At 40.2% G+C, this 14,705-nt stretch overlaps 1 protein-coding gene across 11 annotated transcripts in view; it reads left to right on the plus strand.

The window, feature by feature from the left end:
- PHKB (phosphorylase kinase regulatory subunit beta) overlaps positions 1-14,705 on the plus strand; it is a 135,751-nt gene that overhangs the window by 30,565 nt on the left and 90,481 nt on the right. For 10 of the 11 annotated variants that reach the window (XM_077931519.1, XM_077931513.1, XM_028740223.2 and 7 more), the window contains 2 exons: positions 3,575-3,674; positions 14,059-14,166. In XM_077931519.1, the coding sequence (XP_077787645.1) occupies positions 3,575-3,674; positions 14,059-14,166 (208 nt within the window). Of the gene's footprint in view, positions 1-3,574; positions 3,675-6,150; positions 6,202-14,058; positions 14,167-14,705 lie in introns of those variants that run through there. The other variant, XM_077931518.1, reaches the window with a different exon arrangement.

Consider the following 14,705-nt stretch of genomic DNA (forward strand, 5'->3'; position numbering starts at 1 on the left):
CTTAGGCAGGGGTAAACCATTCTACAGCAACCAAGGAATTTCATGATATGAAGAACGATTGGGTTAATGCTTGAAAATTTCTTTATGGTTCATTCGAAAAGGTGTTTATCTCCTTAAAATACTGCTTTCCTGTGGTCATCAAACTCTGCATTCTTTTTCTAATGTGTGATACACAGGAAGGTGGTGTTAGTTTAACTGATATATTTATGAGGGAAGAAAAATGACTTGGGAATGCTGAATAATTTACTTCTATATCCAGTCAGCATCACACAGTAGGGAGATAATTTCTTCTTCTTCTTGAGGATTGCTCCAGCTCTGCTAGATTTTCATTGAAGAGCTAATTATAATTTTGTTTTCCTGCACAGACTTTGCATCAAGTGTGGATGATCTCTGTGCCAAACAACTTATATGCCAATGAAATCTTTTTTTCTTCCTGGTTTAAACTTAGACTTTGTTGTTTTTGAAAGCTGGATAGCTCTATCAGTGCCTTCTCTTGAAATATTCATTTGCCACTGTTTGATTCCTCAGACTGTTTTTTTTCCTCTTGGTGAACCTACTCACCTTTTAAAAGCCTGTCCTATTCTCTTTTTTTTAATGACAGCTCTGTCTGAAGTACCCTTGGTAACTGCAAATCAAAACCCAAAGGTTCTTAACCAGCAGAGTACCTCCTAAGGAGTTCCATTTAATTACAAGATAGAAATGTCAGCTTTTAGAATTTATATGTTTAATTTCATTCCACTGCTTCTAAAAATATTATAAAACACTTAGTAATAAATGCAGTTACTGAACATATTAAAACTGGTGAATAAAAGGTAGCCAGAATGTCTCCTGCGTTCTGTTACTTGTGCCTCTGGAAGGAATCCTTGACATCTTCCTTTCATTATAGCTTTAATTCCTTCTCCCCATGGGATTCATGCAGAACTAGGTAGCGATGATCTGAAGGTTTGTGCAGATGTTACTTTTTCTTTCTATGTTGTCAAAAGAAACAAGATCTTCCTAGAAGCTTTTCCTACTCTTCGTTGAGAGCTTTTGCTTTGATTTCCTGTGTGTTCTCTCCACCTTTGTTGCACAGCTCACACAAGTAGTATTGAAATAAGTCTTAAAGTGAGTGCACAGTTGCACAGTACTCAGTTCTGGCCTTAGACTCTCTTACACTGTGGTGATTGAAAGCATTCATGTAGCACAGAGAGAGGGAAACCTTTTCAGCCCAAGGATCGCATTCCTTCATGTAGAAACTTTTGGGCAGTGCATGCTAGTGGTACGCAGGGATCAGGGGCAAAAGTGGGCAGAGCAATGGATGCAGGTCCTTTGTACAAAAGGCAGTATTCCACCCATTCACAAGTCCGAGATGCCCTGTTTGTTGGAGGTTTCTGGCACCTGCACACATTACACCAGTCTCTATCCAGGCAAGAAAGATTATCACACTTCACAGACATATATTTCTGACAAGCACAGACACTTGTGAAGGGTGTGAAGCTGGGGCTAGTGAGTGTGGCCTGCAGAGAGTCATAAAGGCCAGATAGAGAGACCCAGAGGCCCACATTTAGCCCCCGAGCCTCAGTTTCCCCACCCTCCGATATAGTAGAGCAACAGTGATTATTAACTCGCCTGGTGCTTGAGATTTACTAATGCAGGGCACTGTTATTAATTATTACATTTATATCTCACCTTTCGTCCAATGAGGCATACATGGTCCCCACGTCCCCAGCTCTTCAAGGTAGGTTAGGCTAAGAGATGGTGACTAGCCCCCAGGCCAGCTAATGAACTTCATCACCAAGTTGGAATTCGAAATTTGGTCTCCCAGGCACTAGCAGACTACCACCATCTATATTTTATGAGAAGATAATACCAGGAGTGTCAATAACATGGTGTGTCCATATGGTTCAGGGATTATTCCAGCAGCATTTTCTGTCCCCATCCTTGTTTTACCCTTCGGCCACCACCTACAAGGCCACTGCTTCCACTGGTGACATCTCTCATCTGGGACAAAAATGGGGGACAGTGCAGTTTAATCTCACTCATCCCATGATGAAGGCACATCTTTGCTTGCTGGCACTTGGCAGTCCCAGTACTGTGTATCTTTTTGTAAACTGTGCTGAGAGCCTTCTGGGTCTTCAGTCTGGGATTTGCATGTTCTAAATAAATAAACAAATAAAATGGCTCAATTGAACTTTCAACCCTATAAGTCTGCATATCAGCCATTGTTCCCTAATCCTGCATATCTCTATGCATCACATATTTTCTCCTGTCGTTTTTGGTTTCCGCTTTCTGAGCCATTGGTAATCCAGGTAATGCATTAAATTTTAAGGAGCTCACATGCTATACAGTAATTGCATTAACAGGCCAAGGAGGAGGGATGAGCCATATGTTTGTGTGTATGTTGAAGGCTGAATGCCACTCTGCAAGCTAATTTTCCTGGCATTCTAAGAGTCCTGAGCAAATCCGTTGAGTGTATTAAGGTGACAGCTAACTGTATGAATGCCTTAATCACACATGACACTACCCCTAACACTATGATGACACTGAAGTACACCAGGTGGGTGGAGCCTTTTAATGAGAGGGCATGGCTTTTGTAAGAACACTGCGAGTCATACTGGCATGAGAGGCAGAAGAAGCAATGGCCTGTTTCACAGTGCTGTCCCCAGAAGTAATACAAAGGGATCTGATGCATTATGCTCACTTCATACTGTTTAGAAATGATTAGCAACATTGCAAACCATCCATATGTCACAGTTATTTGTCAAATAAAAATATTGTTTCTGCCTGTCCTTTGATGATTCATAATTATTTGGATTTACTTTCTTTAAAATTTGCTTTAAACTTTTTAGTAAAGGTAAAGGTACCCCTGCCCGTACGGGCCAGTCTTGACAGACTCTAGGGTTGTGCACCCATCTCACTTAAGAGGCCAGGGGCCAGCGCTGTCCGCAGACACTTCCGGGTCACGTGGCCAGCGTGACAAAGCTGCATCTGGCGAGCCAGCGCAGCACACGGAAACGCCGTTTACCTTCCCGCCAGTAAGCGCCGTTTACCTTCCCGCCAGTAAGCGGTCCCTATTTATCTACTTGCACCTGGGGGTGCTTTCGAACTGCTAGGTTGGCAGGCGCTGGGACCAAGCAACGGGAGCGCACCCCGCCGTGGGGATTCGAACCGCCGACCTTTTGATTGGCAAGCCCTAGGCGCTGAGGCTTTTACCCACAGCGCCACCCATGTCCCCTATATTCTAAATTGTTGCAACTCACCCTAGACCTTATGGTGAAGGGCAAGTAATACCTTGAAATAATGATGATGATAATCGAAACTAGCAAATAAAAGGGTATCAAGTTTGTGGGCAACCTTTATTTGACTTCATTTCCTGAAACCTAGACATGGTGTTTGATTATTATTGTTATTATTTTTTAAAAAACCTATTGGCTTTATTGTGGCAAGGTTGATAAGGCCCGAGTGTATCAGAGTTTGCTGGTGCCACTATATAAAGCATTCTTAATACTTAATTATCAGGAAAGGGATGCTGGTACCTTTTACTTCCTTCTGAATGCATTTCCAATTTGTTTCATGGGTTATCTCTCTCACCCAGGCGTATTGATGATGACAAGGGAAGGACCCACGAGCTGGAGCATTCTGCTATAAAATGTATGCGAGGAATTCTCTACTGCTACATGCGCCAGGCTGATAAGGTAAAACTCTGCAGTGTGGACACAAGCACACACTTAATTCTAAAGGATTAAGTTAATTGTAAGCATTAAAAATGTTCCGACTGGGAATCAAATTAAAAGGGCAATGGGTGTAATGCCACAATACAGCCTGCTAGGAAAGGTCAGTTCCCAGGCTCTGGGCCCAATGCGTTTAAAAGGTGAAGGTGAAGAAGCACCTGATGTTGTAAATGAACAACTGAATATATGTCAGAAATCCCATCTTTCAGTTGCTCTTGGAACTTAAGCAAACAACAGATGGGAGCTTGCTGGTTTAAGTAATGTTGAAAATGCACAGCAAGCTGGAACACTATGGAAAACATATACAACTGTTTTGGTATTTTAACTTTGGTATGTTTTAAAGGATTGTTGTATTTCCCCCCTTGATTTTCTTGTTTTATCTTTTTATAAACTGCTTTGAGCTTTGTTGTTTTTACAAGCCTTGTTGTTTTTAGCCGCCCAGAATGGCTGGGGAAACTCAGCCACATGGGCGGAGTATAAATAATATATTATTATTATTATTATTATTATTATTATTATTATTATTATTATTATTACGATCAAGTGGTGTGTAAATTTCATGAAATAAATAAATAGACTATCAAATTATAGAGTTGGGATTTTTTTTCTTCTGAAAACTGGTTTTGACAAGACACTAGAAACTCCCTCCTTGTTGTCTTTCAGCCAGCAGGTGAAGTCTGTTTTATTCTAACAGGCTTTTGGGGACTGACTTTTTTTTTTAAGGGAAGGGTTATTAAATAGTGCTGTGCTGTTTTTACTCTCTGTATTTTAATAGATCTGTTTTTATATTCTTTTAGTTCTATTATATTTTAATTGCTTTTTAACTATCTTATATGTTTTTAGCCTTTGGTGTTTTATCTGTATTGCTTTAATTTGTGTAAACTGCCTTGAATCCTAGTCTGGGGAAAAGGCAGGATATAAATAAACAACAACAACAACGACTTGTGGGAGCCATTTACAAGGCTGTTCTGTGAGCGATGTACAGGTGGGAGCAGGGAATGTGAATAGTCTGCTCTTTTCTGTGAATTGAAAAGTGGCATTTTCCAGTTCTAGGAGGGAGCAGTTGATTTTGTTTGCTTTTGCTCCAACCTTGTTATATGGCTCACATGAGTAGACTGCTTACATCAGCAGCGTTTTTGTACAAATTAGCTTACATTGTGTAGTTGGAACTGACTGAGCCACGCAGCCAGCTAGGATTCTTGAGATTTTAAATCACCTTCAATAAATGTCAAGACATTCTTAAAAGCATCTGGGAAAGGAATTTGTATGACCTCCGTTGCTCAGCCATTCTTAGTGTTAGGAAGCATTTTTCTGCCATTCTGGTTACAACATGTGTCAACTGGTCCATTTCCAGGGACAATTCAAAGTGCTGGTTATGACCTCTAAAGCTCTTTATGACTTTGGGGCCCAGGTTACTGTAAATATTATATCTCCTTTTACAAACCTGGCCAGGTGCTAAGGTCCTCATGTGAGCACCTTCTCTTGGTCCCATCAACATCAGACGTATGGTTAGTGGTGACATGAGAGAAAGCCTTTTCTGCAGTTACTGCCATATTGTGGAATATTCCCCAAAGAGTGTTTAGACTTGCTTCTTTTTTGTTATCCTTCTGCTGGCAGGCTAAGACCTTCCTGTTTAGACAGGCCTTTGAAAACTAAGGAGCAGATGATGCTGATCACTGGGCTATCAGGGCAATCTGTATTCTAATGCTGGTTCTAAATGTAAACCACATTGAATCCCAACTTGGGAAAATACATTTAATAAATATATAATCAATAAACTATATTGTGGTGTAACATTTGTGTATGGGATACACACTGAACAACTGGGGCTATCCCAGTTACAGATAGGTAGCCGTGTTGGTCTGCCATAGTCAAAACAAAACAAAAATCCTTCCAGTAGCACCTTAAAGACCAACTAAGTTAGTTCTTGGTATGAGCTTTCGTGTGCATGCACACTTCTTCAGATACACTGAAACAGAAGTTGCCAGATCCTTCTATATAGTGAGAAGGTGGGGAGGGGTATAACTCAGAAGGGTGGTGGAAAGGGTGATTGGCAGATAGCTGTGATGAGCCTGTTGACGACTCTTAATGACTCTTAAGTGTCGGCTATCCGGACACTTTTCTGGGGGTAGAGAGGGAAATGTGTCCTCAGAACAACATTGTCCAATGCAGTTGATTGTGTGAACTAGCAAACCAGCTCACATTTTAATTTATCTCCTTTTAAATGCTACTTGGGAGAGATTAATAATCTTTGCACACTTGCCATCTCTTCCGTTATGTGAGGGGAGAAGATCTTAAGGGATAACAAATCACATTAAGATACAGTCGTACCTTGGATCCTGAACGCCTTGTGAGTTGAACGTTTTGGCTCCCGAATGCCACAAACCCGAACGTCCGACGTGGCTTCCGCGGCTTCCGATTGGCTGCCTTGGTTTCTGAACGTTTTGGAAGTCGAATGGACTTCTGGAACGGATTCTGTTTGACTTCCAAGGTATGACTGTGTTTTTATTTTTTTAAAAAAAACATTGTCCCCATTCATTAAACCTTAAAAAAAAATATCATGGAACTTTAAGAATGAATTCAGACCATGCTATTAAAAGAATGATTCACTTGACATGTCTTTTATTTATCTATCTGCTTTGAAAAATTCAATGTGACAAGGTCTCCTTTAAGTAAGGTATTTCTCTCCTTTCTGTATGGGTTGATTTGACAAGGTGCTGTGCAAACATCTTTGATAGAGATAATTCAGGAAAGATTATTTATGAGCTCATGTCCCCAAGAGGATCTTGTCTTGCTCTTCAGAAATGGAACAACTTTCTTTCCTTCCATTTACTCTGTATGTGGAGACCATTTTCCCTGTAATGAAACTGGAGCTTGTTCCTGAAGGGTAATTATTGGATATTGCTTGAAGATAGCGAAGGATGTTCCCATATAATAACTTTTTAAAGTCTTAGTTTCCCACTAGTACTTTATCACGAGCATAAAAGCTGGGATCAAAAAGCTACTTTAGGCATGCCCAAGCCTTTCACTTTTCTAGGTGTTCTCCCCCACCCCTCCCCATATATATATTTTTAAACAGTGTAATAAAGTGAACCCTAAGAAACAAACTCGACCTTGTGTTAATCATGGTGCATCAATGTAGAAAGGGAGGATTCCAGGGTGCCAGAACTACCTAGCATGAAGTTGTCAATTTTATATTGTTTTAGAATTAGCAGGGGTGGAGACTGTAATTGACCTCCAGGTCTCTTTTTCTTGTTATATCCTTCCAAGGCCATAGTATGATATAGTGGAAAAAATCAATGTAATACCTTCCACTCCAGTTGTCTTCTGTCTCCTCTGGCTCCCTCCAGTCAACAAAGGTAAAAGTAACAGTAACATTAATTCCCTAAAGTTCAGTCTTTCAGATATTTCCCTCACGCAGAAGCTTCTTCACAATCACTGCATGGGGCCTTCTGCATGCAGCGTATCTGCCTTACCACTGAGCTATGGCCATTTGCCAAATAAAGCAGCCTGGGCAGATAATTGCCTCCAACCTTCCCTGTGGGGCAGAAGCTGGGTCTCCACAGTCTTACAACTAGCCTTAACCTGCTGTCTAGATGCCATCATTCAAGTGGATTTTGTTTGAACATTCCAGCCAGGGAAATGGATGACCTGGGTAATATCTTGCAGACTGGGTGTGCATAGAAATATCACTGTATGGCTCAGTTTTCATAACTGATCTTTTCCATTTATGGACTTTGGGAAACAATATTTCTTAGTCTTATTTGAATCCCTCTTACCTTCTCTCTCTCTCTCTCTCTCTCTCTCTCTCTCTCTCTCTCTCACACACACACACACACACACTTTCTTCATATGTTCAGTCTTTGAGATACCTATGCATGCAGCCAACCTGATAATACTGTGCCAAGAAAAGAATGTATTAAAATGATAACAAATAGGAAAGTGAATGTATTCATTAGTTGATGGCAGAGCTATTTAACAAGCCTATAATTTGTCTACCCAGGCTTGACATTGCACATCATTATCAAGAAAGATCTTTTCAAATGTTATGCTACAGTAGAACTAATTTCATTCCAGAGTACAAAGAGGTAACCAGTTGTGCTAATGGTGGCAGTCATTTACAGCATGGCAGTGTAAAAATCCAACTCATCTCGCCATATCTGATGAATTTTGAAGGAGTAATCTAATATACCAATAGTTACACCATGGCCTATATTTTCATTTTATGTATGTGAGCAATGTCAATATCTTGAGATTGAAGATGCCTGCAATAAGCTTCACTTAATCATAAATGGAATAGCACAAGTGAACTGAGTTTGCAGTCCTGTGTTTTCTTTCATTTTAGCTTTTAAGCTTTTGGTAAGCATAAGCTAAACACTTTCTGTAAGCTGTTATTTGATGGTGCACAGTGCCATGCTGAAGACAGCAATTCCAAAGCAAATAGGAATAACAAAAATGCATGGATAGCTATTAAGTAAATAGTAGGTATACAGGTTATCTATCACATTTATATATAATCTCTCCAAGGAGCTCAAGGCAACATATTTGAGGGTTTATCCAATTTTATCCATATCCTTTTGTGGGATAGGTCATAGGTGTGATTTTTTTTTAACCCCACCTACCCCATTATTACACGGGTGGCGCTGTGGTCTAAACCACAGAGCCTTGCCGATCGAAAGGTCGGCAGTTCAAATCCCTGTGACGGGGTGAGCTCCCATTGTTCGGTCCCAGCTCCTGCCCACTAGCAGTTCGAAAGCACGTCAAGTGCTGGCGGGAAGGTAAACGGCGTTTCCATATGCTGCTCTGGTTCGCCAGAAGCGGCTTAGTCATACTGGCCACATGACCCGGAAGCTGTACGCCGGCTCCCTCGGCCAGTAAAGTGAGATGAGCACCGCAACCCCAGAGTCGTCTGCAACTGGACCTAATGGTCAGGGGTCCCTTTACCTTTACCTTGTTATTAAAAAAGACCATTGCTATTCAGAACAAAACAGGCCATACTAGACTAGATGGATCTGGACCTTTCCTCCTCCTCCTCCTCCTCCTCCTCCTCCTCCTCCTCTTCATTTATTTTCAGCATGAATGCTCTAGCAAATACCTGAAGTGTATCTCAATGGACCTGATTTAAGGCAGCATACTGTTAAACCATTTTCTCTGTACTTTTGAGCCTGAACCTCACTCAGATCCACTTCTGATTATTAGGAATATGTTTCTTCTTCTTGAACATGAGAGTTGGAAATCCTCATAAAAAAGTGTAAGGATAATTCTAACAGGATGGGACCCTTACCCCAATAGTGTGCCTGCTTACTTAGAAATTAGTCCCACTGAATTTAATGCAACTTGCCTAGTGTACATAATATTGTAATCTTAGTAGTATGTGTGTTTGCACATGTGTGCACACACAAACCAGCACATTTTCTGGCATCTGTCCAAAACTTTTTAAATGCTTTTCTTCTTTTTATACCAAGAATGGGGAAGCTGTGGCTCTCCAGTCGTCATTGGCGTACAAATCCCATCAGCCCTGCCAACATGGCCAATATGCTGGGATGGTGGGCATTGTAGTCTACCAACATCTGGAGGTCCATGGATTCCTCATTCCTTCTTTATACTAATCCTGTAATATTTATGTTAATCCCCAAATAGCATGCCTCCTTAATCATTAAAGGTTATCAATTTTGCCTTTTTACCTAGTATTTTTAAATTGCTTGTCTGTTAACAGCCTCAGAGTTTAAGGACCTTGATACTTTTTACATTGTTTCTTTTTCTAAATTTTTTTTTTATACCTTTGTACTTAGTATTCCCTCTGCATAATGGTTGTCTTGAAATTTTTAAGCTCTGATCTCATGTATATTAGAGGGAGATACAAATGATAGAGCACTGAAATATTATTTGCTTTGCTAAACTGATACAATCTTTACATGTTGAGATGTCTTTGGTATGAAAAAAAGATCAATGTTGATCTCAGAACTGAAGCTGCCAAGAGCATTTTCTGGAACTGAAGAATAAGCAGCTCTCTGTTGCACTTCCAATGCATTGTTTTGAGTATGCAGGCTTCTGTGTTAAATATATCTGCAAAGAGAACTTAGTAACTGCTGAAAGAGCCTTGTCCTCAGTGGAGGTTAGAAAAACTAAAATGTATTTTGTAAGGTAGAGGAGGAGTTGTGTCCTAAGTGGTGGTGACTTAATTAGTCAATTATATTTCTTTATAATCTTGTATCGTATTTGTTTTATTGTTGTTAGCCAAATTTGACAAATAAATATATAGAATCATGGAACTGTAGAGTTTGAAGGGTCATCTAGGCCAATACTCTGCCAATGCAGGAATTTCAACTAAAGTATACATGATAGATGGCCATCCAACCTCTGCTTAAAAACCTCCAAGGAAGGAGGGTCTACTGCCTTCCGAAGGAGTTCATTCCATCTTTGAATAGCTTTTACCACCAGAAAGTTCTTCCTGATGTTTGATCAGAATCTCCTTTCTTGTAATTTGAATCCATTGGTTTGGGTCCTACCCTCTGGAGCAGAATATTTGAAGATGGATATTATATCTCCTCTCCGTCTCCTCTGATCCAGGCTTTAACATACTTCAACCATTCCTCATAATACTTGTATTTCTGCCAAAGTACTTAAGGCACAGTTTATAATTTATAATTATGACCAGAATTCAAAAGACATGACCCTGATCAAATATAAAGAAGTTGTTGGTTTGTTTGGAGCTTTAAAAAAAAAAGTAATGTTGTTTACATTGATGTGGGCAGCACTGAAACATTTTTTTTTTTGTGTAGTATCATCTTATCTGCTATCTATCTATATCTATATCTATCTATCTATCTATCTATCTATCATCTATCTATCTCTATCTATCATCTATTTATCTATATCTTATTTGAGGAGTGAGGGATGGGTCACCTTTTGAAAGCTGTTTTTGGTTAGTAATCTAAGATGCAGATAGTCCAACAAAGCGGAAATAACCCTTTGAAGGCTCTTTGTGATGTATTACTGCTGCTACTGCCTTTAGGTGGAGTGGCAACGCAGCACATTCTTGATGAAGGGAACGCAGTGGATGTAGTCTACCTTGATTTCAGCAAGGCATTTGACAAGGTGCCCCATGATATTCTTGTAAAGAAGCTGGTAAAATGCGGTCTTGACTATGCTACCACTCAGTGGATTTGTAACTGGCTGACTGACCGAACCCAAAGGGTGCTCATCAATGGTTCCTCTTCATCCTGGAGAAGAGTGACTAGTGGGGTGCCACAGGGTTCTGTCTTGGGCCCGGTCTTATTCAACATCTTTATCAACGACTTGGATGATGGACTCAAGGGCATCCTGATCAAATTTGCAGATGACACCAAACTGGGAGGGGTGACTAACACCCCAGAGGACAGGATCACACTTCAAAACGACCTTGACAGATTAGAGAACTGGGCCAAAACAAACAAGATGAATTTTAACAGGGAGAAATGTAAAGTATTGCACTTGGGCAAAAAAAATGAGAGGCACAAATACAAGATGGGGGACACCTGGCTTGAGAGCAGTACATGTGAAAAGGATCTAGGAGTCTTGGTTGACCACAAACTTGACATGAGCCAACAATGTGACGCGGCAGCTAAAAAAGCCAATGCAATTCTGGGCCTCATCAATAGGAGTATAGCATCTAGATCAAGGGAAGTAATAGTGCCACTGTATTCTGCTCTGGTCAGACCTCACCTGGAGTACTGTGTCCAGTTCTGGGCACCACAGTTCAAGAAGGACACTGACAAACTCGAACGTGTCCAGAGGAGGGCAACCAAAATGGTCAAAGGCCTGGAAACGATGCCTTATGAGGAACGGCTAAGGGAGCTGGGCATGTTTAGCCTGGAGAAGAGGAGGTTACGGGGTGATATGATAGCCATGTACAAATATATAAAAGGATGTCACATAGAGGAGGGAGAAAGGCTGTTTTCTGCTGCTCCAGAGAAGCGGACACGGAGCAATGGATTCAAACTACAAGAAAGAAGATTCCACCTAAACATTAGGAAGAACTTCCTGACAGTAAGAGCTGTTCGACAGTGGAATTTGCTGCCAAGGAGTGTGGTGGAGTCTCCTTCTTTGGAGGTCTTTAAGCAGAGGCTTGACAACCATATGTCAGGAGTGCTCTGATGGTGTTTCCTGCTTGGCAGGGGGTTGGACTCGATGGCCCTTGTGGTCTCTTCCAACTCTATGATTCTATGATTCTATGATTCTATGCTCTGTGCTTTTGCTGAAGTTGCTGTTGGATACTGCTTTTACATTTCTATTGTAAGCCACCTTGTGTAATTGTTAGTTGGAGTGTACACACTGAAAATAAAGAAAATCATATAAATAATAAATGATACAAAAGGCGTTGATTGGGAAGATAAAATTCAGGTATTTTCATGCTGTAGCATAATGGAGTTGCGTGAATGGCATGGTGAGATGGGTTCATGGTTTTGGAAGTGGAGTTACCAAATAGCCAGTGGAGGGAATCTCATTGTTTCTCTTCTCCCTCTGTAGCAGCCAGGTAGAATGGCTCCTGATGAAGGCAGCTCAAGCAAGAGTTGAGTGGTCATTCTTACTAGCCAAGTTGATCGAGTGGGCTATGGTTTCTTACCTGTTTTGTAATACTTATTATAGCCTGGTCTTAACAAACTCTATACGTTTTCTGTTTGTTGCTATTGAATTCAAACTTAAATTAGACCACATCTTCTCTGAAGATAAGGGCTAATTAAGTATTACAGTTTTCCATAATGTCTTTAGAACATTAGTAAATTCATTCTCCCATTGTGGAACGTTATGTAGCCTAATAGTACCATCCATGCACAAGAAGATAACATCAGCAGGCTGAGGGGAATGCCAAATTTTGCAGAAGATTTTTTTTAAAAAAAACCTGCAAAAGGGGGGCAAATTGTCCATTGACAGCCAAGCACACTCATTGAGTATGTAATGCTGAATGGAGGAAATGGAAAACTGAAGAATGGAACATTAATGGAACCTCCTGGAAAAGAGCAAGATTGCATAGAATCCTCAGAAGGAGCACTCCACACTGCTACATTTTTATTTTACTTTTTTGCAGATATCACGTGCTTTGTATAATTTACAAATATCAATATTTTTTACAATATTCTTTACATTTGTTGACTTTAAAAAAATGATGGTGGTTGACCTCATTTGGTCATGTCAGCCTTTTTCTGTTGATTGCATATGCCTAGGATTTATTACTTTCCATGTGCCAGTTCAAGTAAGTTAGAATTGTCTGTGGTTAAACAATAATAAAGATGGATGGATTCATAGAAGAGATTAGTGTAGTTCCTGATTGTGATGATAAAGCATTTGTGTCAGTTGTCTAGTGAAGATAGCTACCTTTCTTAGGGTAGCAAAATTACTCATTTTCACCACGTGCACCAAAGATCAATGAGATGAACCACTCAGGTAATTAAATATCTTATGTTCTCTATACACTTTCTATGTGGGGATGAAAAAAACCACAGGCTAGGTTCCAGGCCAGTGTTTCCCAACCGGGGACCATATGGCCCCCTGGGGGGGGTCCCAGGATATTCCGTGGGGGCCACAGGTGAAAAATGTGTAAATGGGGGACCATATCACGAGGCTAGAGGGGCACAGAGGGAATTGAGAAGTGATTGGGGGGGGGGGGATCATTACAAAAATAATCCTGAGCAATCCAGAGCAGGCCTTGGGCTTCCATGACCCCTTCCTTCCCCACTCACTTTGGAAGTCGGGAAGGGTCTAGACTGTTAGGGTTAAAAGGACTTCTCACATTGAAATCGCCACAGGGTATATTGGTTTTGCCACTCAGCTCGCTCTCCTTCAAAAGGGGAACGGTGGAAAGACAGGGGAATCTGACCTGCTTCTGATCTCTCTGTAGTGAGAATTCTAGTGGGAAAATATAAAAATAGCTGGAAGGAAAGACCCCAAAATGAAATCAGAGGTTTTCGCCAAAGTAATAATAATAATAATGCCACATTTTCCATTGCCATGTGGAAATTGCATAAAAAGGGAAGGCTTTCCAGTCCACTGATGTGATAGGCCATTCTGGACCCTTAACAATCATGTGGAAGAAAGCTTATGTTTGGAGATGGATCCTGCCACCTTTGTTGTCTGGCTCTTATTCATAAGACTGGTAAGAATATGGGTTTTACCTCCCCAGTAGGTGATCTTTAGAATTAGCTTTATATTTAGAATATAGTGTTTTACATTGCATAATGGGGTTTTTGTTTGATAAAAAAAAGTAAACCCATCAATTATAATCTTCTGTGCCTTGTGATAATTTCATGATAGAAACATAATCATCTATATATTTATTTAGGAGTATCATTTCTGTTTTCTCTCTCTAAAGGTTCAACAATATAAGCAAGACCCTAAGCCATCCAAATGCCTCCATTCTGTTTTCAGTGCCCACACAGGTGATGAAGTCTTGTCCCACAAGGAATATGGACATCTTCAGGTATGAAATAAAATTCTTAAATATACTTTAGGGACTGAGTGACTTTCAGTATTGTTCCTTTCTCCTGCTGCTCAGTTAAAGACCAGAGTTCTTTAAAGATGTGCCAAACTGTGGAGCTTGGCAAATTGATTTTCCCGCTTTAACATACCACTAAAAGCAAGCTGTTTTGTAGCCCAACTCTCTGCTGTATATCTTATTGAATAAAATAGCACTACAATGGCCAAAAGTTGGTTTCTTTGAAGCAACACAAGCTGTTGTCAGCAAGTAATTTTGGTATATATATTAAAAAACCATTTGTATTATAAATAAAATTTGAGACCATCTGATGCTGTATGCTGTAATTTTGTACATGTTTCAGCTTCACTTACTAGGAAACAACTTAATTAATAAGAAGGACTTAATACACTCTGATACTGCTTTTTCATTTAATTTTTAGCTTTGATTTTCATAGTTCACATTTCTGTGATTTACAAATGCAGTTTCCTTCCTGCTTTTGTCATGTTTGCTTATGGTCAGAAATTTATTTGTCCAGCCAATGG

This window comes from Podarcis muralis, chromosome 7 (assembly GCF_964188315.1).
Source record: "Podarcis muralis chromosome 7, rPodMur119.hap1.1, whole genome shotgun sequence".
NCBI lineage: Eukaryota > Metazoa > Chordata > Lepidosauria > Squamata > Lacertidae > Podarcis > Podarcis muralis.